The sequence below is a fragment of the Pecten maximus genome, chromosome 14 (assembly GCF_902652985.1).
Source record: "Pecten maximus chromosome 14, xPecMax1.1, whole genome shotgun sequence".
NCBI lineage: Eukaryota > Metazoa > Mollusca > Bivalvia > Pectinida > Pectinidae > Pecten > Pecten maximus.
Window position 1 is genome coordinate 32,684,317 of NC_047028.1, and position 24,278 is coordinate 32,708,594.

General features: G+C 36.1%; 1 protein-coding gene across 3 annotated transcripts; it reads left to right on the forward strand.

Annotated features, from left to right (window-relative positions):
* Position 1: 1 nt before the first annotated feature.
* LOC117342748 (regulator of nonsense transcripts 3A-like) lies at positions 2-19,633 on the forward strand. Of its 3 annotated transcripts, none has more exons than XM_033904984.1 (11): positions 2-173; positions 685-788; positions 2,408-2,514; positions 4,318-4,416; positions 6,410-6,520; positions 8,159-8,241; positions 9,303-9,476; positions 10,815-11,317; positions 11,957-12,020; positions 17,095-17,643; positions 18,328-19,633. In XM_033904984.1, the coding sequence occupies exons 1-11, from the start codon at positions 99-101 to the stop codon at positions 18,493-18,495; spliced, it is 2,037 nt and encodes a 678-aa protein (XP_033760875.1). In that variant the 5' UTR covers positions 2-98; the 3' UTR covers positions 18,496-19,633. The 3 variants fall into 3 exon arrangements, with proteins under 3 accessions (XP_033760875.1, XP_033760876.1, XP_033760877.1); XM_033904985.1 differs by having other exon boundaries at positions 9,303-9,473; XM_033904986.1 differs by having other exon boundaries at positions 6,410-6,511.
* The last annotated feature ends 4,645 nt before the right edge of the window (positions 19,634-24,278 follow it).

Genomic DNA, 24,278 nt, shown 5'->3' on the forward strand with positions numbered 1-24,278 from the left:
AGCGTTCGCGTGATTAAGATTCAAAAAGAAAATAAACAGATATTATCGTCGTCGTTGAAGTAGCCTATCATGTAGGCCTAAACATCGAAGCACACACAATGACGCACGATAAAAACGACAAACAGAAGTCGTCGTCATCAAAACGAAGAGACAGGGAAAACCCTCCGTCGAAGGTAACCTGTAAATCGAAGGCACAATGTATCCGACGCGGCAGGAGTCGGAAGAGGTCTATCGATTTAAATATAAATATTTTTGTCCGTCTAATCATATACTTATAATAGTTATTTTGGTCTCAGGTCTAATTATCAAAATTTACGATAATTAGGCCTAGTGACTATGTATGGCCTAATCTTATCCACACCAGATCGTTTATACTGTAATAGCACGCGTCCATGCTCTTGTCTGATAAAAACTACGGTCTGTAATTATATATATAATTCTGTAGAATATTTAGCAGTGTTTCCTTCAAAACTTGTTATACTATAGTATATATATAGCTAGTCATGTACATTATAGATATCTTTTATATATTACTCTACAGTCTGTCTCTTGGTTGGTGGTGGTGTGTGTGGGGGGGGGGGGGGGGGGGGGGGGGGTGCTGAATGCTTGCAATCATGTACTTTGATTTGATGTTGTTTTTATGATGTAATGATACCTGGTATGATTTATGATTATTGCTTCCAGGTTGTGATTCGTCGTTTGCCGCCAAGTCTTACACCAGAATCTCTTCTGGAGCAAATATCTCCACTCACAGAACATGACTTTTACTTCGTCAAGGCTGACATGAGGTATCACTAAGGAATTAGAGAATTATATGATTTGTTCTACAGAAATATTGGGGTAAAATAATAATTAAAGTGAAAAAACTGTTTTTTGACGCCCCTTGGAATAAAATCATTTCCAATCCTGTCCTGTCTTTTCACGGGTTTATTCTTGATATAGGCTGTCTTTTCATTGATTGGTCACATGCAATCGAAATTGAATGTCATGCTTTTGCTCACAGTTGAAGGATGCAGGAATTTGCACCATTTCTTTGTGAGCCTTTGGGGGCCTAAACCCCTTGCCCTATTCCTTTCCCATGTCCCCTTAGCAAGTTAACATCTTTCAGAAGCAACAATTAGCTGTTTTTTCCACTAAAATGCTATCATATAAAGAACCACATGTTTCTTAAAATATCAGTTATTATGTTGTTGGAAATGGGGCCCTGACAGTCTTGGAATGCAGGATTTTGTACTCAAATGTGATGTATCTATATAACACTAGTTTGGGGTGGGATCTCAAATGAATTGCCCAAAGAAAACCTCATGCCCAACATATTGGCCTATGGCCAGTAGATTTAGTCCATTTGCAAGTAAATGTTGGTGACAACTTACCTCATAGGCAAATTACTTCCCTTTTTTTCTTTGATATGATGCTACAAGTTCAGTTCACTTGGGCATTTTTGTTTCAATTTCTTGGCAGTAAGTCAGCATGCAGGAGTGTAAAAATCCACTTGCCTGACATCTTGGGCAACCAAATTTTGGTTCAGACAGGTGAAATGTGTTTGTATACAGGACAAGTAAGATATATCTCTAACATGGTTTCCATTTTTGATTTCCTGAATTCTGTGTGATTAGGAGTTTACAAGAATGACTTTAGTGTAGTGGTATGGTAAAGATATATTGAAATTAATGATTAGTAGTTGAAATATCTTTATTTTTCTTGTTGTAATCTAAAATCAAATTTTCAAGGTGGGAAAAGTAGGTTGCCATCAAGGTTGGCGATGGCAATCTGAGGCCTTCATGTCGCAATTTTTTTAAGACTTTCAAGCTGATTAAAATACTTGTAATAGAAACAGCAGCTGAAGTATGAAATATTGTTTTGACTAAATGTACTTTTTAGACAAAGGAAAGAAATTTTGGTTTAAATGTTCTTTGTTTATCAAAAATATAAAAAGTATATCATTTGTGTGACTATATAACAAATGATCAACAATAAAAAAGATTTTACTGATATTTTGATTTAGGGTCCAACTAAGAAGCTTCCTACTTAATTGGGATGGAAATGTTCTTCCATATTGGGAAACTGGCACCAGCTGTCTGAAATTGGAAATATTATTTGCAGCAAAAGTTTAGAATTAGGAGGAAAATTAAGTTTACAAGTTACTGGATTTCATGTAATCACAAAAGATTTGGGGAATTTTGGGGACTTCATTGAGAAGAATAAATTATAAACAGCATATAAATTAGGGAGCCAGGAGTTGTATTTAGACCCAAATATACAGACAGGAAATGCATTGAACATCATGGGTGTTTCTTTAACATACGATGATTCAGGTTTTCAGTGACCTAGTGAGATATAGTCAGTATTGTACTTCAGTTATGTTTAGGATAGGAAAATGATCCTACTTTTCCTTGACTTTTTATAGCCTTGGTGTGAATGCCTTCTCCAGAGCATATCTAAATTTCCACAGCCATGAAGATGTCTACAACTTCAGAGATCGCTTTGACAACTACATTTTCTTGGACAGTAAAGGTATTTATATGGTTTTGCAATGTTTTGAAATCAAATTAGTTTTACTTTAACTAGTGTGACCAAACAACCTGATTTTCTTTTCAGTTTTTGACATGAATATTTGTACAAGTCACCAATACACATTGACAAATACATTCACCAAGCATTTCTATGTTTTGAACATTAGATTGATATAAGTTCACTGGCAATAGAAACAGAACAACTTTTGTTTTACATGAAAAATTATGAATTTTCTTTTGTATGTACAGTAAAACACGGTTATAATGAATCCCAGTTCGTTATATTGATAGTTCGTATTACGTGTATTACGAATTTTATTGTTTTTTTTCCTAAAAATTTCGCTGTATGAAAATATTAAATAAAAATAAAAACAAGTACAAATTAAAAGCGATGCAATTATTTTAAGTCGGTTACAACTTTCTGCCGAAATTTTTCATGTGAGGCAAGTGTGTGCAAAGTACTAAAAACATCTAAGGTAGCAGTGTACAGTAAAAATGCCAAATTCTGAAAAATATGGCACATGTTTTAGATATGTAAACATTGCCAGTTAACCTTACATATAACCTCTAATAAAGTATATATATTTGAAATCTGTACAACATTTGTAATTTTAATAGAGCTCTGAAGGATAAGTAAACTGATATTTTCTGTGATTTTTAGAGCTGTGAATACCATGGTAACAGCTTAAAAAATTCTCAAAAATTGCAAAATATTATGATATTTGACCCAAAATGGCACAATACTCTACACAATATTTTTTCTGAAACCTATTTAAAATTAAATATCTCTATTCCAAAGACAGAATTAATCTTGTTTGGACATATGTTGTAAATTAAGTTTTTCTGCTATCTTACCTTTTCTGTGGGCTTCCATTTTGCGCTGTAGGCAAAACTAAATTTCCCGTGTAAACACACGTTCGGAAAATCCGGATATTTAAAATCCGGAACCAATTTATTGATTTTTGTTTTAATAAATGTGAAGCCTGTATGTACTACTTCATACTGAATATACCAATTATAGTGTACATTTATTTTTTCATTTTTTATGCATATCATAATACAGGAGTTATTTGCTTAACAAAAAAATTGCCCATGGCCAGGCTGTCTTACTGTGGTGTGCTACCTAACCTATCATTTTGAGACTCCAGAAAACGTCTTTTCTCGTGTAAATAATCAAGTACTAAACATGTTTTACTGTAAAATGAACAATTACTTCTTGTTTACAGTAAATATTTATGTGCTTACAATTATAAACAGTTTGGCAAATTAGTGATTATGTATATGCAAATGAGCTCCTACCCACAAATAAGCACTAACCCTAAATAAGCTTATACCAACAAATAAGCACATCCCAGCAAATGAGCCCCTACCCACAAACAAGCCTCTACACACATATATGCATCTACCCCTGTAACCCATAACTGAGTCCCTACCCTAAAACTAAGCACCTACCAACAAATTAGCCCCTACCCATCAATAAGCCATTTCACCCACACATACATGAGCCCCCTCCCTTTTCTTTGAAGAATCATCAATTCTATGATTAAAATAAAGAGGAGGCTTATTTGAGGATAAATACAGTATGTTCATCTAATCAGCGATACATATAATGTACAATGATTTACCTAGAAATAAAAACTATTGCGTTATAGATTTTGGGCAATTTTGACACAATTAATGACAAGAAAAATTAAACCATCTGAAGATGTCCTATAACATGGTGGACTAAATATAAGTAGAAATAAGGATTTGCCAAATAACATTGTATTAATGATATGTTAAATGTAGTTTCTCTCTTCTTTAGGAAATGAGTTCCCAGCTTTGGTTGAGTTTGCACCATTCCAGAAAGTTCCAAAGAGAAAATCAAAGAAAACCGACACAAAGAAAGGGACCATAGATCAAGGTGAATGTCAACTATAGGGCAAGGTCAACAGTAGTGTAGGTTAAGGTCAACTATAGGGCAAGGTCAACAGTAGTGTAGGGCAAGATCAACAGTAGTGTAGGGCAAGGTCAACAGTAGTGTAGGGCAAGGTCAACAGTAGTGTAGGGCAAGGTCAACAGTAGTGTAGGGCAAGGTCAACAGTAGTGTAGGGCAAGGTCAACAGTAGTGTAGGGCAAGGTCAACAGTAGTGTAGGGCAAGGTCAACCATAGGGCAAGGTCAACCGTAGGGCAAGGTTAAAAATCAACCACTAAACAAGGTCAATCTAAGACTAATGTGACCTCTAAGACCTAATGTTAACCTTGGCTAACCATGGGGAATGGTCAACTTGTGATCAAAGTTAAATCCACAGCAAGGTCACCCTAGACCACAGTAATTTCAAGACTCCAGGTTTCAAGACAAGATCAATCCACACAACTGTCAGTTCCATTGATAAGTGTAGACCCGATCCAAATTCAGCTCCAGAGAAAGGACTTGTCCAGATCAATCTTAGCTGTAAGGTTAAGTAATATAAAATCTTGGCAAATTCCTATTAATCCAAAGTTAATGTCAGCTTAAGACGTGGGCATAGAAGTCGCTAAATTACATAGACAACTAATTTCAAAGCCAATCATTAAATTGGCATTTTAGTAGGGCTTTATAAAACATGCATTAATTTGAAATGTTAAATACCTTGTACAGTGGAACTTCGTTAACTCGAAGTCGACGGGACCACGAAAAAACTTCGAGTTATCCGAGTGTTCGAATTAAGCGAGTTATCGTTTTTGGTGAAAAGTTTGGTCAATATTTGTCAACATTATATAATCATTATAACTTCGCTCTGTCGCTCATCAGTTTAGTGTGAAGACTGGTCAATACATGTAAATATATATGTAATGTTTCGTTATGTCACTTGTAATTTGGTGTAGTTTTGCCGATATACAGTCACGATAAAGTTTCTTTCACTTAGTCACTTCAATAACGATCTCATGTGCAAGTCATGTTTGCAAAAGGTAAACGATAAAACAGAATTCGACAAAATAACAAGTTATTAATGTCAAAACAAATAACCGTTTAAGTTTAACACAGATTGCATACAAAACGTAATAGAACCATTACCTTTTATTGGACATATATAAAATACTGTTTGATCGGCCTACTTACTTTTTATTGATAACCACGCCATTTCCATGTGTATTAGCACCGGAAGTTGGGCTGCGCATGTGCGTATAAAATGTTACTGTAACTGAGTTGGCGTTTTATCCGATTTAATAGACAGCACTGATCGTTACAGTTGTACTCTGAACACCTCGGCAGTAATTACGCTATTGTTTCAGCAGTTTAAAGATTTAATAGGCGCCGGTGACTGTGTCATTTCTACACCTGTAAAAACATCAGCCGGGTAGATCTACCGGTGTGTCAGAGATTAGTTCCGCTTGAGCGAACGGGTAGATGAGTTGACTATCGTGTGTACTGATATCGGCGACCGCCTTGGGAAATTACCTGATGTAAGTAAAGCAGTACTTTTTATCACCAAGACTTGTTGTTATAAGATTCAACCGACAATTTCTTTTATGAATTTATGAAACACTTATAATAGCATGTAGGTTAGTAGTGCCGATATGTTCAGTATTACAAACGGAATTTAGCTCTTAAAAAATGTCGGCGTTTGCCACCGATCGACGAAAATTATACTTCGAGTTATTCGAACATTTCAAGTAGGATTTTTATTGTTGGGACCAAATTTTTACTTCGTATTATCCGAGTTTTTCGAGTTATCCGAATTCGAATTATCCGAGTTTTTTTTACTAAGATAAAGAGAGAATTCGGCCGGGACCGGCGAGGTACTTCGAGTTAAGCGAGGTATTCGAGTTATCCGAGTTCGAGTTAACAAAGTTCCACTGTATATATGTTTCTTGTTGACCCAATAGAATTCAATAATGCACTAAAACAGTATGTAATATTATTTCTTTTCAGATTCTGACTATCTTAAGTTTGTGGAGAGTTTGGAGAACCCAGAGGAAGAAGAGGTAGTTTCCATTGAAACTTATCTTGAGACACTGGAAAACCGAGAAAAAGGTCTGAAAGGTATAATCAGTAATCTTGTGTAATGTCAGTTTACTTTTCTAAGCCACATTCATCCGTATTGTCTTGTTATGATTAAATCTTTAGTTTTCTCCAACCCAATAATGGACTTTTTGTACACTGATCAAAATTTGAAAGGTCCTGGAGTATTTGTAGTATATATTTTAGCTCACCTGGTCCAGAGGACCAAGGTGAGTTTCTATATATGTTGTGATGCGACCTCCATGATCCATCTTCCGTCCATACGCCGTCCATCCTCCGTCGTCCATCCTCCATCCATCCTCCGTCGTCCATCAACTTTTTATGTAAATCCCTACTTGTCATAAAGCGCTTAGCAGATTTTGACTGGATTTAGTCTGAAGCATACTTGGGTGAAGGCAAATCAATTTTGTACCATTGATATGAACAGATCCTAGATGTATCTCAGCCACCTGGGGGTGGAGGGGTGGGACCCAATATGGGAAATAGTGCAAATTCTTAAAAAATCCTTTATCTGAAGATGAAATGCTAGGATTTTGTTATAATTTTGTCTATAAAAACATCCTTGGGCAATGGGGAATCAATTTTGTATAATGTTGTGTGTGTGTGTCAGGCCCCTGTGGCTAGAGAGGCCGGCGCAATAGGTGAAATTATGGTAAATCCTTTAAATCACTACTAGTCATGAATGACTCAATTGATTTTGATGAAATTTGATCTTACAAAGGAAATCCAGTCTTGTATAAACAGAGGGCATATACCTTTCCAAAAGCTGGAGGGGTGGGCCCCAATAGGCTTAATAGAGGAAAATCAATTTTAGTCCTGAACGATGGATTGGATTTTGATGAAATTTGGTCTGGAGCATTATTGGGCAAAGGAGAGCTAATGTTGTATAAACAGAGGGTGTGGCTCTGGTGGTGCTGGAGGGACTGGGCCCAATAGGGATAATTGATCCTTGAAATCGCTACTTGTCCTGAACGACCAAATGGATTTTAATGAAATTTGGTCTGGTGCATTATTGAGCAAAGGAGATCCAGGGTTGTATAAATGGTCCAAAGGTGTGGTTCCCCTGGGGCCAGAGGGGTAGGGCCCAGTAGGGGAAACGTAGCAAAAACTTTAAAATCTGTCTTCTTCTTTTATAACGACATGATTTGGCCCACATTTGGTTTGATCCATTGTTGGAAGAGGCAGCTTAAAATGTAGTAAAATTTTTGTAATATGATTTATATGAGAATATTTTGCCATTATCATAAATTACTGAAATATCCATCTGAGTGATGCAGGCCCTCTGGGCCTCATATCATTGTTTGTAGTTGTGTTTTCTTCAGCGATGGTTTTATTTACTGGTAATAATTTTTGAAATAGTTCCCTCCTTTTATTTCAGTAATTAATCTTGTCTGGAGACTGTTTTAATGATCTCTAGGAAACTTCGTCATATCAATACAGGAATGTAGGTCATTTTGGGATTGAGCAGTCCTATACTGTTTCACTCCATCAAACAATCTAAGTTTACTCTTGTAAAAAGAAGCAGTAATCAATTTAAGATATTAATTAAAAAACAGAAACTAAATTTTTTAAAATTAAATCTGTCATGAATTTTTGAATAGTTAAGAAACATTATAGGTGCATATTAACTTAATATTGAAACAAATCCTAATTTTGAAGCACACCATGGAAATCCTCAGAACTCGACACCATTAATAGAATACCTGAAGAAACGCAGAGAGGAAAAGAAAGCAGTTATACTGGTATGTAAGACTTAGGGCTCTTCTAGTAAAATATCAACAGGACAACAGGTTGGTCACTATTCTAGTCAAATATAAACAGGACAACAGGTTTGTCATTATTCTAGTAAATATCAACAGGACTACAGGTTTGTCACTATTCTAGTAAATATCAACAGGACAACATGTTTGTCACTTTTCTAGTAAAATATCAACAGGACAACATGTTTTTCACTATTCTAGTAAATATCAACAGGACAACAGGTTTGTCACTATTCTAGTCAAATATAAACAGGACTACAGGTTTGTCACCCTTCTAGTAAAATATCAACAGGTCTACAGGTTTGTCACTTTCAGACCTCTCATACAAGTCTCTCAATTAAATTAGTACTTAGCTATTAGATTTCATTTTCTGCAACCCTCACCATGCATAATACATGTATTTCTTTATGTCAGCTCTAAGCTTGAATACTACCTTGTCTGCTATTTTTAGCTCTGGTTCGTAATGCTATTACTAACATTCATCCAGTAATACAATGTCTGCTGTTCCATTGAAATATTTACCTAACAATGATTCTAGGTTTGTAAAAGAACTGATTTATAAGATTAATGAAGTGTACCCAATGAGAACCCATATTTTGTCCAGTACCCACAATGCATAGAATTTATTTATTGATTGTGTTTTGGATAGTTGGATAATAATCAATCATTATTATGTCACAGCAGGGAAGATGAGACTTGATCGTCACATGCTGGCATTCGGGCATTTCAGAATATTATAAAATCTGTCAAACACACAAAGATAACCATTCATTAAATAATCCCCACACATTTACTGCATGAAAGATTTGATTGCCCTCTTTTGTCATGCTCATCATTTGCATTTTTAACTGCTAGAGAAATTGGGGAATGTTTTGAAAAACGTTTGTTACTGTTTCCATTGAGACTTGAGCTTCAAAGTGAAAAATATGAAAGCGTGCACCCCTGTATACAAAAAGACTTGTGTTGCTCAAAAAGACAGGCTTCAACACATTATAGTCAATATTGTATGATTCTAAAATAAATTTTTATTTTATGGTTTTCAGAAAATAAGGGAAGAGAGGAAGAAACGGGAACAGGAACGTAGAAAGGTGAGGGAGGAAGAAAAGAAACGAAGAAAAGATAAAGAACGTGAACGAGAACGACAGAGAGATAAAGACACAGAGAAGGAGAAAGAAAGACCTGATAGAAGTAGTAGTAAAGACCAGCCCATCAAGGTTGTAAGTTTACTGGCCAACGATATGGATGGTTGTTGTGTATAATTATTGTAGTGTTGTAGTTCCGACATATCGTATCAAACCAGATTGTTGTAGATGTATGTTTTCGTCCCTTATTGATAGTTGAGTATACCTCCATGCATGGACCTTGTTTGTAAAAAAGAATATCAGCAAAAACAATTTTCTGAAAGTAAACTGAAATTTGACACTAAGTGTCATCAGAAATGGTTGTCACATAAATATATAAAGCTTTCAATATCACATTTACTTTTTAAACTACAGTGTAGTAGATATGCCTACATGCCAGTTGGACGTGTCAGTCAAGGAGAATTTTCAATACAAAATCAAACGTTCGTATATATTTCTGTGTGTGCCAAGATGTTTTATATAAAAAGGAATTACAAATTTTCTCAAGTGATACTTTCAAAAATTGGTATATAAAAATTATCAGAGAGTCTGACAGTGATTCTGAAAGCAAATCAACATATTATTTTGTATAAAGATGTAAAGATGTACCACAGTGTATAAATTAGGATTGATCATTTTCTTCTGATTAATTCTTTCAGTACCGTTGTCGACTATAGTCGACATAATTTCAAGCTCCCTCTTCCCCACTGTCGAGTCTAGGATGTTTCAGAGTGTTCAATCTGACATATATATAATATATCTTATTTTGTTAAATATTTCTTAATCATGTACAAAGATATGAAAAAAAACACAAGGTCTCCTCAATTACATGGATTCCTCAATTACATGGTCTCGTTAATTACATGGTCTCCTCAATTACATGGTCTCCTCAATTACATGGTCTCCTAAATTACATGGTCTCCTGATCAATTACATGGTCTCCTCAATTACATGGTCTCCTAAGTTATATGGTCTCCTCAATTAAATAATTAGTCCCTAGATGTGTTGGTACAGTTTAGCAATGACAAAAAAATGGCCTCTTACAAAATCTATTGTTATGAACCGAGAATATATCAATCATTAAAAGTTTCATAAATTTCAGATGAAATGAAAATGCATATAAGATGTTGTTCCGTCATGTAATTGAGAGTTGTTTGCAAACTTTCGTAGAGGATTTTGACAGGCTGATACGATCACTAAAATGGTGATATTTCTACTGTCTTTCACTTCTGACTTGGAAGTACATGGATGCCATGAAGATATGATGTCACAATCAAAAACAATGGTAACATAAAAGTAATTACAGCTTTGCTAGGCACTAGGTCTTGTTACATAATATAATAATGTGTCATGTAATTATAATTAGCGTCAGTAAACTGACAGCACTGTAGTTACTGTTACATGCTAATTAAATACATTTCTGTGTTTACACAGCTTCTGAAAAACCCCGAGAGAGACAAGGAGGGTGATAAAGACAAGTCACATGACGTCAAACCTAAGGACACTTCCAGAGCGAGGGAGGAAAAGTCCTCCGACTCTAAATCCAAGGACAGGGAGAAACTCAGATTCTCTAAAGAAAATCGGGAACGGCAGCGAGACCAGAAGAATGAGAAAGCTGCCGCAGAACGTCCCCGATCTGGACGGGATACTCGTCCGGGAGATAAAGGGAAATCAGGGAAGGATGACTATAAGTCTGACCGAAAAGATGATGACAGAAGCAAGGGAGGTAACTCTAGAGGGGGTTCTGATAGACCGAAATCTGGGAAGGAGGAGTCACGACAGCAGGACAGATATAAATCGGGGAGAGACAGAGATTACGACCATGATGGTGATTGGGATTATGATAGAAACAGAGACTATGATCGAAACAGAGATCGAGAGTATGACAGGAATCGAGACCGTGGATATGGCAAGAGAGATGTAGACTCCGATAGAAGGTTTGTCTTTGTTTGTTTTTATCGTGTTTCAGACTGTGTAGGTTCTATTTGTACAGTCATATATCCAAATATTGTCATGATTTAGTTATAACCAAGTAAATTATATGTCCCATGAGATATTGGATTATTGTGTCTTCACTGTGCTGGCAACTGGCATGTTTATCCTGCAATAAATTAAAGTGGGGAAATCCCCAAAGAACCAACGTCCATTCAGTGTAGTTAAGGAAAAACTTCGTCTTCTAGGTCTCAGGAGGATACCACAAGGTATGCAGGGCGCTCTTAAGAAGTAGAAATATCAAGGTATGAAAAAAGAGCAGCAACTTAAGAGTCCAAGTTTGAAAACCTGGACTCTGGAGTTGTTGCTCTTCTTTCATACCTTGATATTATCCTGCAATAAGTTTCTGAGGGAGGGGGATACTGAACTGTACTTAATTAATAGCTACAGTAGGGGATGGGGTAATTTCTGGATAAATATAGTAGTTTCTTAATTCAAAAAAATTGTTGGATGTTTATTACAACATAGGACACATTCCGATCAATTGTTACTATTTTTCAACCTGAAAAGTTGAATTTTTTTTGAAATTTAATGAACCCATGATACATAACTATGAATGATGATAAAGATTTATATGATTATAGAGAGACGTCTGCCCGCACCAGGAGGGAGACAACTAGTCACAAGTATGACAAGCCAAAAGGAAAGGTAACTAAAGTAAAAGTCTGTCTTCGTCACATTGTCGTACGGTAGCACTCTGTGCTGTACATCGATTTTTAGTGGTCCTCCAAAATTGCCTACATTCTGGAAAGATTATAATTTCTCCATTGTAAAATTTCATAATTTTCTGTCCAAATTTTAATTACAGTACAGTTCTGTAGTTCAAATATCTACTTTTAGTCTACAGATATGTAAATATTTAGGATCATTTCACAAAAAGTAATCCACTATGTCTCTGGACTTGTGAAACATGGATTTGATAGCTATGATTTGAAGGTACCCGGATCAGAAGGTGGAACTTTTTAGCCCACCATCATCAGATGGTGGGCTGTTCAAATCGCCCTGCGTCCGTGGTCCATCGTCCGTCCGTCCGTCCGTCCGTCCCTCCGTCCGTAAACAATTCTTGTTATCGCTATTTCTCAGAAAGTACTGAAGGGATCTTTCTCAAATTTCATATGTAGGTTCCCCTTGGTGCCTAGTTATGCATATTGCGTTTTAAGACCAATCGGAAAACAACATGGCCGACAGGCAGCCATCTTTGATTTTGACAATTGAAGTTTGTTATCGCTATTTCTGAGAAAGTACTGAAGGGATCTTTCTCAAATTTCATATGAAGGTTCCCCTTGGTGCCTAGTTATGCATATTGCGTTTTGAGACCAATCGGATAACAACATGGCCAACAGGCAGCCATCTTGGATTTTGACAATTGAAGTTTGTTATCGCTATTTCTGAGAAAGTACTGAATGGATCTTTCTCAAATTTCATATGAAGGTTTCCCTTGGTGCCTAGTTATGCATATTGCGTTTTGAGACCAATCTGAAAACAACATGGCCGACAGGCAGCCATCTTGGATTTTGACAATTGAAGTTTGTTATCACTATTTCTGAGAAAGTACTGAATGGATCTTTCTGAAATTTCATATGTAAGTTTCCCTTGGTGCCTAGTTATGCATATTGCGTTTTGAGACCAATCTGAAAATAACATGGCCGACAGGCAGCCATCTTGGATTTTGACAATTAAAGTTTGTTATCGCTATTTCTCAAAGTAATGAATGGATCTTTCTCAAATTTCATTAGTAGGTTCCCCTTGGTCCCTTGTATTGCATTTTTGGACCAGTCTGTCCTGAAAACAACCTCGCAAACAAACAGCCATTATCGTTAAATCTCAAATTTCTTATATAGCTAGGATTCCCTTGAAAAGTACTGGAGGGATGTCTCAATTTGCACAGATTAGTAGAATGAAGGGAAAAGTAGGGAAAAGATCAATCTGACATGGAACCTATGAAGATCATTCAATGGTGGGCGCCAAGATCCCTCTGGGATCTCTTGTTTCAAATAAAAAAAGGTTGACTGTAAATAGGTTGTACACTAATAACCAGTAGATTGTATGGTCAGACAAGTCAGTAGAGCATTCAACAATGTTAACTGTAACATATCACATGGTAAAACTGGTCTGTTCTTGGCCATGACATACATATTTTAAGGCACAATTGTGTAATAACACTATTGTAACGTCATAAATAGCTTATAACATGACAATAACATATGACATTACACAATTGTCTTTGTGCAGAAAAACATCCCACCTGAATTGAAAATCACTTCTCTTACATTAATTACTGAGTTTTTACTTTAATGGTATATTCTGATAAGTATGAGTTATGTGACAAACAGAGTATGAGTTATGTGACAAACAGAGTATGATTTATGTGACAGAGTATGAGTTATGTGACAAACAGAGTATGAGTTATGTGACAGAGTATGAGTTATGTGACAAACAGAGTATGAGTTATGTGACAAACAGAGTATGAGTTATGTGACAGAGTATGTGTTATGTGACAAACAGAGTATGAGTTATGTGACAAACAGAGTATGAGTTATGTGACAGAGTATGTGTTATGTGACAAACAGAGTATGTGTTATGTGACAAACAGAGTATGAGTTATGTGACAGAGTATGAGTTATGTGACAAACAGAGTATGAGTTATGTGACAGAGTATGTGTTATGTGACAAACAGATTATGAGTTATGTGACAAACAGAGTATGAGTTATGTGACAAACAGAGTATGAGTTCTGTGACAAACAGAGTATGTGTTATGTGACAAACAGAGTATGTGTTATGTGACAAACAGAGTATGAGTTATGTGACAAACAGAGTATGAGTTATGTGACAAACAGAGTATGAGTTATGTGACAAACAGAGTATGTGTTATGTGACAAACAGAGTATGAGTTCTGTGACAAACAGAGTATGAGTTCTGTGACAAACAGAGTATGAGTTATGTGACAAACAGAGTATGAGTTCTGTGACAAACAGAGTATGAGTTCTGTGACAAACAGAGTATGAGTTATGTGACAAACAGAGTATGAGTTATGTGACAAACATAGTATGAGTTATGTGACAAACAGAGTATGAGTTATGTGACAAACAGAGTATGAGTTCTGTGACAAACAGATTATGTGTTATGTGACAAACAGAGTATCAGTTATGTGACAAACAGAGTATGAGTTATGTAACAAACAGAGTATGAGTTATGTGACAAACAGAGTATGAGTTATGTGACAAACAGAGTATGAGTTATGTGACAAACAGTATGAGTTATGTGACAAACAGAGTATGAGTTATGTGACAAACAGAATTTGAGTTATGTGACAAACAGAATTTGAGTTATGTGACAAACAGAGTATGCGTTATGTGACAAACAGAGTATGAGTTATGTGACAGAGTATGAGTTATGTGACAGAGTATGAGTAATGTGACAAACAGAGTATGTGTTATGTGACAGACAGAGTATGAGTTATGTGACAGACAGAGTATGTGTTATGTGACAAACAGAGAATGCGTTATGTGACAAAGAGAGTATGAGTTATGTGACAAACAGAGTATGAGTTATGTGACAAACAGAGTTTGAGTTATGTGACAAACAGAGTATGTGTTATGTGACAAACAGAGTATGTGTTATGTGACAAACAGAGTATGAGTTATGTGACAAACAGAGTATCAGTTATGTGACAAACAGAGTATCGGTTATGTGACAAACAGAGTATCAGTTATGTGACAAACAGAGTATCAGTTATGTGACAAACAGAGTATCAGTTATGTGACAAACAGAGTATGAGTTATGTGACAAACAGAGTATGTGTTATGTGACAAACAGAATGAGTTATGTGACAAACAGAGTATGAGTTATGTGACAAACAGAGTATGAGTTATGTGACAAACAGAGTATCGGTTATGTGACAAACAGAGTATGAGTTATGTGACAAACAGAGTATGAGTTATGTGACAAACAGAGTATGAGTTATGTGACAAACAGAGTATGTGTTATGTGACAAACAGAGTATGAGTTATGTGACAAACAGAGTATGAGTTATGTGACAAACAGAGTATGAGTTATGTGACAAACAGGGTTTGAGTTATGTGACAAACAGAGTATGAGTTATGTGACAAACAGAGTATGAGTTATGTGACAAACAGAGTATGAGTTATGTGACAAACAGATTATGAGTTATGTGACAAACAGAGTATCAGTTATGTGACAGAGTATCAGTTATGTGACAAACAGAGTATGCGTTATGTGACAAACAGAGTATGAGTTATGTGACAAACAGAGTATGTGTTATGTGACAAACAGAGTATGAGTTATGTGACAAACAGAGTATGAGTTATGTGACAAACAGAGTATGAGTTATGTGACAAACAGAGTATGAGTTATGTGACAAACAGAGTATGAGTTATGTGACAGAGTATGAGTTATGTGGCAAACAGATTATGAGTTCTGTGACAAACAGAGTATGAGTTATGTGACAAACAGATTATGTGTTATGTGACAAACAGAGTATGAGTTATGTGACAGAGTATGAGTTATGTGACAAACAGAGTATGAGTTATGTGACAGAGTATGAGTTATGTGACAAACAGAGTATGAGTTCTGTGACAAACAGAGTATGTGTTATGTGACAAACAGATTATGAGTTATGTGACAAACAGAGTATGAGTTATGTGACAAACAGATTATGTGTTATGTGACAAACAGATTATGTGTTATGTGACAAACAGAGTATGTGTTATGTGACAAACAGAGTATGAGTTATGTGACAAACAGAGTATGAGTTATGTGACAAACAGAGTATCAGTTATGTGACAAACAGATTATGTGTTATGTGACAAACAGAGTATGTGTTATGTGACAAACAGAGTATGAGTTATGTGACAAACAGATTATGAGTTATGTGACAGAGTATGAGTGATGTGACAAACAGATTATGAGTTATGTGACAGAGTATGAGTTATGTGACAAACAGATTATGTGTTATGTGACAAACAGAGTATGTGTTATGTGACAAACAGAGTATGAGTTATGTGACAAACAGATTATGAGTTATGTGACAGAGTATGAGTGATGTGACAAACAGATTATGAGTTATGTGACAGAGTATGTGTTATGTGACAAACAGATTATGTGTTATGTGACAAACAGAGTATGAGTTATGTGACAAACAGATTATGAGTTATGTGACAAACAGATTATGAGTTATGTGACAGAGTATGAGTTATGTGACAAACAGAGTATGAGTTATGTGACAAACAGAGTATGTGTTATGTGACAAACAGAGTATGAGTTATGTGACAAACAGAGTATCAGTTATGTGACAAACAGATTATGTGTTATGTGACAAACAGAGTATGTGTTATGTGACAAACAGATTATGTGTTATGTGACAAACAGAGTATGTGTTATGTGACAAACAGAGTATGTGTTATGTGACAAACAGATTATGAGTTATGTGACAAACAGAGTATGTGTTATGTGACAAACAGAGTATGAGTTATGTGACAAACAGAGTATCAGTTATGTGACAAACAGAGTATCAGTTATGTGACAAACAGAGTATCAGTTATGTGACAAACAGAGTATCAGTTATGTGACAAACAGAATGAGTTCTAGAATTGAATGTGTTTGTGACAGTTATTCAATTAGTTTTGATCCTCTGCTTGGTATAGATTTAATGTTAATGTCTTAAATATGCTTAACAAGTTTCCTTTTCATTACGTTGAACAGGGTGACACCAAAGCACACACAGACACAAAATTCCATGGGGATAACAAACCTGCAGTAGAGACAAAATCTGGAGCTGACACAAAATCTGGAGCTGCCAGGACAACAGACAGTAAAGCCAATAATGAAAAGTCATCTGGAGACACACAGACAGACAAGAAAGTTGAGGAAGTTAACTCACAAAGAGACAAAAGGTCGGGCAGTGCTTCTGAATATAGGACGAAAACTGACCAATCAAAATCAGGTGTATCTGCTAAACAAACAAACTCTGAGCCTGCTAGTCAATCAGATGGGTCAGGGAAGGAGGATGGTGATGTAAAGTTAGTGTGTTCAGGGAAGAGAGATGGTGACAGGAAGTCAGAAACTTCAGGGAAGGAGGATAGTGACAGGAAGTCAGAAACTTCAGGGAACGAGGATGGTGATAAGAATTTGGAAGATTCTGGGAAGGAGGATGTAGGGAAGTTAGGGTCTTCAAGAAAGGAAGATGGGAGAAAGTTGGAGAGAGCAGATTCAGGAGATGGAGACAAAGAAGATAAAAGAAGGAAAAGACGAGTAAGTGTAGATATATGTTTAGTTACTGTAATACATAGGTATAATAAGTAAACATATATTGTTTGAAGTGAATTCTGTGAAATATAAACTAAGTAATTCCAAGTTATGATTTCATCTGTAACAAACTTTATTACTTTAATACTCCTACATTTCTCTATGGACTATTTATTAGCTACAATCCATTTAGGGGCCTACTCTTCTGTTTCTTAAGTACTCGTCCAGTACAATGTGGTCTTAGCTTGTCACAAATCTCCATGTCTGTATAAAATATAAATTCAAAAAAATGAAGGAAAGAAATGTATAAGATATAAATTCAAAGAAAATGAATGATAGAAATATATAGAATATAAATTCAAGGAAAAATAAATGATAGAAATGTATAAAATATAAATTCAAAGAAAATGAATGATAGAAATGTATAAAATATAAATTCAAAGAAAATGAATGATAGAAATATATAAAATATAAATTCAAAGAAAATGAATGATAGAAATATATAAAATATAAATTCAAAGAAAATGAATGATAGAAATATATAAAATATAAATTCAAAGAAAATGAATGATAGAAATGTATAGAATATAAATTCAAAGGAAATGAATGATAGAAATGTATAAGATATAAATTCAAAGGAAATGAATGATAGAAATGATCATGTACTGATATTATTTAACCTTCTCTCAGGAACGCCCAGAGAGGGCCATCTACGACCCACGGAAAGCCTTCGAGAAACGACAACAGGGAATTAAACCTGCCGTTGGAGGCAGCCAATCAGAGAAGACTTCTGATAAAAGTTCGGAGGACAAAAGTCCAAGAGACTCTGTGAAGTCTGTGACAAGTGATGAGGGTTGATTAAGATAAACTCGTGTTTGGCAGGGATTAAAATCTGATGGTTAAAGGGAAAGAAGTCACAGAGAAGAAACTTTGGTGACTTCCAAGATAGAACTCTGGTTTTGGATCTAAAACATAAGAATTTAGTGCTTTTGTTGCAATTTATCTTCATAACCTTTAACATGGCTCTTACAATATATTAAATATTAAAACATTATGAATAATAAGTGGTTCCCAAATATTGACTTCATTTAAAGACCCATATCTGTACCCATAGTACAATCACTCAGTATTTTACTCCTGGCTTGAACTTAAGTTCTTATGGACCAGTCCATATGAAACTTGGTCAATATGTTCATTTCACAAAAATAAACACTCGGGTAAAAAAGTCAAGGTCATCAGGTTGAAAGGTCAAGGTCAAATTTTGCATCTTTTCAATGATAAAATTTTTTATGAAAGTTGCAATTTCTCACAATTAAACAAGGAGTCTACTGACGAAAAGTCAAAGTGACATTTGTATCTTTCACTGATGTACATTTGTGTATCTTATTAGTGATGAACGTTTTGTTGTGTTAATATGAAGCAAAATTGGTCTTAATTAAAGGATAAGTCAACTGACCAAAGACCAAGGCCACTGGATTATAGTTTGTTGGATTTATCTCCCCCTGAACAGCTAGGGTCATTTTGAGGCGGGGTCTCCCTATAGTATAGCTTATGGCTACCTCAATAAACGAAATAGGGGAGGCACGTCACATGAAATCAAGAGCAATTAGCTTAACATGTCTTTCCAAGGTGTCCGTTTCTTAGCTTCTCAAGAAACACAAACCACCTTTGGTAGGAAGTAAAAAACCACTCACCTCTGATCTTTATCTGAAGTTATAAGGTTATAGCAGCCCCTCACTGGATTTAAGGTCAAGGTCATTTAGGTCCAAAGGTCAAAGACAACACAGATTTCTGACTACGAACCTGGCACTTTATCGAGGAGGTTTTTAAGTTGAAATAAAACAAATCAAAACTAACAAATGAAGATTTCACATGTATTTATATTTCTGTAGGCCAAGCAGATATGGAGGTGGAAGGAAGAGTCAAATAATAGTAAATTTAAAATGTATATTTTGCTTCCTTGTTGATCAATAAATTGCTTTCCAAAGGAAATTCAGAATTGATGTTGTTGATGATTTGATAATGATGTAACTGGACATGCATCTCAACACACGCATCATTTGCTGAATATCATTCAAATATTATTTTCTGGGCCTCGGAAACTTTGACATGCTAGGAAGCTTTCACTTGAAAGATTTGCATTTAATTGAGTGTCTCAGAAATTATATTTGTTATTCCAAACAAATTTAAAACAATGGTATTGTAGCTATTATGTATTGGTATCTCAAATTAAAGATTATTTGAATTTCAGTTTTGAAGCATTTTTGAGTAGGAAAAAGGCTGATTTATATTTTGTGAATTTCTATGATATCTGATTATTTCTCAAATTCATTCAAAAGTAACCTTATATTTTCTTCTGTCTCTCTTTTTAGAAGGAATGATATAGTTAGACAAATACATTAACAGTCTTAAGGTGAATTTTAGATATTAGCAATTCATATTTTGTAATGCATCAATATTTAATACAACATACATATAGGGTGTTTGCTTGTACTTCATTAATTTGAAAATTTGTTTGATTTATGAAAATATTTTGCTAAAAACTTGCCATACTCACAAAGTAGGTCATATTTATATAATTGTGCATAATTCTTGCTTTGGAAATTATTGATATATTTCCATTGATAAACAAAAGATCCCCAATGGATCTTTGAGTCCATCCAGAGGGATCTACGTGTCCATCCAGAGGGATCTTGGAGCCCATCCAGAGGGATCTTAGTGTCCATCCAGAGGGATCTTAGTGCCAATCCAGAGAGATCTTAGTGCCCATCCAGAGGGATCTTGGTGCCAATCCAGAGAGATCTTAGTGTCCGTCCAGAGGGATCTTAGTGCCAATCCAGAGAGATCTTGGTGCCCACCCAGAGGGATCTTAGTGCCCATCCAGAGGGATCTTGGTGCCCATCCAGAGAGATCTTGGTGTCCATCCAGAGGGATCTTGGTGCCCATCCAGAGGGATCTTGGTGCCCATCCAGAAAGATCTTAGTGCCCATCCAGAGGGATCTTGGTGCCCATCCAGAGAGATCTTAGTGCCCATCCAGAGAGATCTTGGTGTCCATCCAGAGGGATCTTGGTGCCCATCCAGAGGGATCTTGGTGCCCATCCAGAGGGATCTTGGTGCCCATCCAGAGAGATCTTGGTGCCCATCCAGAGGGATCTTGGTGCCCATCCAGAGGGATCTTGGTGCCCATCCAGAGAGATCTTGGTGCCCATCCAGAGAGATCTTGGTGCCCATCCAGAGGGATCTTGGTGCCCATCCAGAGAGATCTTGGTGCCCATCCAGAGGGATCTTAGTGCCCATCCAGAGAGATCTTGGTGCCCACCCAGAGGGATCTTGGTGCCCATCCAGAGGGATCTTGATTGCCAATCATTGAAGGATCTTTGTGCCAATCATTGAAGGATCTTGGTGCCCATCATTGAAGGATCTTGGTGCCCATCATTGAAGGATTTTGGTGCCCATCATTGAAGGATTTTGGTGCCCATCATTGAAGGATCTTTATTGGGTCTATGTAAGACTGATCTATATCTACTTATTCATATTTCCTCTCCTCCTCTTAGTCATTTGAAGACAAGTTGAATCTACATAATGATTACGTAATTTGAGAAAAAATCAAGAACATTCTGAGTACAGTGATAATAACTAACATCTAAAAATTCCAACATGGTCACCCATCAGTCATATCTTTTTGTGATCAGTCCCAAATTCAAATTGTTATGAAAAGGGAATAAGTGCAACCTACATGTCAAGCTTGGGGAAAAAATATCTGCGAGTTCTCTCCAGGAAATTGATAAAAACTTCAACCATCAAAATCCAATATGGCCACTCATCGTTTGTTTTTCCCTATCAGACTCGGAAATGAATTGGCACACCTAAAGACCAATGGCAACCCACTTAAAACTTTGAAAAAAATCCTTCCCATGCTTCTCAAAAGTGATGATCAATTTCAACTGTCAGCATCCAAGATGGCTGTTTGTCGGCCATTTGTGTTTAGGTCTCAGGTGACCTATTGCGATCGGCGTCAGTTGTGCACTGTGTGTCATGCATTGTGCATCGTAACCAATTTACATTATCAACTTCTTCTCATTAACCAAGAGGCCCAGGGTCATGAGATTGTCTCAGTACCATACTGGGATGAATGACCTTTACCTACTTTCAAATTCACAGGGTCAAAAGTCTTAAAATCTTTGAATGACTTCTTTTCAGTAACCAAGAGGTCCAGAGCCATATTGGGCCTGTAGCAGGCTTGGAACAAGGGCTACCATAGTTGTTCAAATGAATGACCTTGATGTACTGTCAAGGTCACAGAGATCAATAACCAAGAGGACCAGGGTCATGATACTAGGACAGTAGCATGCTTTGATAACGGACCGAAAAAGTGTGTTGAATTGAAAGATCTTCATATGTTTTGAAGGTCACACTTTTCAAATGTGTTAAATTCTTGATATAAAAACAAAAATCTATCAGTATGTATTTCAGAACTCGAGTGTCTCTCTCAGATTCAAAACTGAATTGGCACAGGTACAACTGGGAATCAATATGAACAACATATGCAGTTAGAGAAATAAGACTTCCGTACTTCTCAAAAAATCGCAATAACAAGGTTTTTTACGGACGGATCAAGGGCATAGGGCGATTTACCCACCATATGATGATGGGCCAAAAATTAGCGTGTAAAAACTGAAAAAAATGTCAGAACTCTTATTAAATGTCTGGCCATAAGAATGATTACTTCAGCAATCCATATTGCTGGAAAAAAATTGTTGGATCTTTCTTTTAGGAAAAAATAGCGCATTTAGTTTTGCGCACCCAAATTTGAGTACATAAATAAACTTAACCAAATAAGCGCATTGACGAAATGGATGCAACCATGATTCTTGTGACAGAAAACAATATTGGGAACTGCGGTACGCACAATCGGTATTTGGCGGAATGTTCCCAGTGCAAAACGTGCAACAACAAGATTGTCATTAAAATTTATAAATTTACAGTACTGGAAATGTGGTTATATCCGAGGGGGGTTTAATTTCACGATTTCAAAAGGTAAACTATACACTTGTGGCGTTATTTGCGAGAATAAATCTTTTTCACCTGTCCCATACTTCATACATTTTAAAATAATACGTATGGGGAAGTTTTCGTGGCAGAATGACCTTCACTTATTTAGCATAAGTCCTCCCTCGTTTCCACGTTTACAGTATGCACTTCAAAATGGGAGCATCACGCGAGACACACTTGGCTAGCAAGGATGATGTTCCTATTGCAATCAAGGAAACAAGAGTCCCAAATGGCCTGCATATTTCGCCTGGATATGTCAATAATCATGGCAAAATACGCTCATTTAAGTTATATTACAGATATTTTTCAACTTTTTGAGCTGCATCTTCCAACATTGGTACAAATTAAATGCGGACCAAATCCTGTCATGCTTGAAAATAAAAAAATACTCTCATATAAGTTATATTGCAAATATTTCCCTACCTTTTGAGCTGTCTCTCACAATTATGTTTCAAGCCAAGTGTGGACTGAATGCTTATTATTATTAAAAAAAAGAGGAGGGATTTTCAAGTGTTTTGCTATAATTCTCCTTTCGACCACGCCCCTCCGGCGACAGAGAGGTCACTTCCTCTGTTAATACAACATTAGATCTCATTTGCCAATTAATGCTCAATTTTATCAAAATCCATTCATTTGTTTGAACCAATAGCAATTTAAAGGTTTTACCTTTAAAATTTTTTAAATGTCCAATAAATACTTCATACATTTTAAAATAATACGCATTGGGAAATTTTCACTTGTAGCAATTTAAAGACATTACCTTAATTTCCCCTATAGGGCCCCACCTCTCCGTCCCCACGCAAAGCCACACCCTTTCTTTATATAACCCTGGATCTCCGTTGCCTAATAGTCCTCCAGACCAAATTTCATTAAAATCCATTCAGTCGTTCATGACTAGTAACGATTTTAAAGAAAATGGCTGCTCCATGCCAAAAGCTTACCGACACTTCGGACCAGGTGAGCTAAAATGGTAACGGTGACATAGCATACTTCTAGAAGATGAACTTTCTGTAAAAGAGTTACCATTGATTTAACATCACATTGAGCTCAACAAGTTCAGTTCAACTATTGGCGTGTATACCTGTAATAAAGTAATTACATCGACAAAAGGCTTGTGAGTCTTGATAAAAAACATGTCGACGGAGTATGGGGAAGTTCTAGTCTATATAAAACAGAACCAAACGAGTCAAAGAATCCATACTGACGACTTCAAACCATGGAATGTAATTTGCAATTGCCTCTAATGCATGACGTACAATTAAGGCCACCGTTAGCCGATTACCGACCCTTCTTCCACAAGCTACAGTGATTGCTGTGCCCAGTTTTTTTACAGAATATTTTCAAATGTCAACTGCCGGCACATACAAACAATGGACACTGACATGCAAACGCGAGCATAACTTATCTTATTTTCGAGAGAGTAGCTTATCTTAAAAACGAGAGCGGACTTTATCTTAAAAACGTGAGAGTAGCTTATCTTTAAAACGAGAGCGGGCTTTATCTTAAAAACGTGAGCATAGCTCATCTTATGAACGAGAGCATACAAATGTAGCTTATCTTAAAAACGAGAGCATAGCTTATCTTAAAA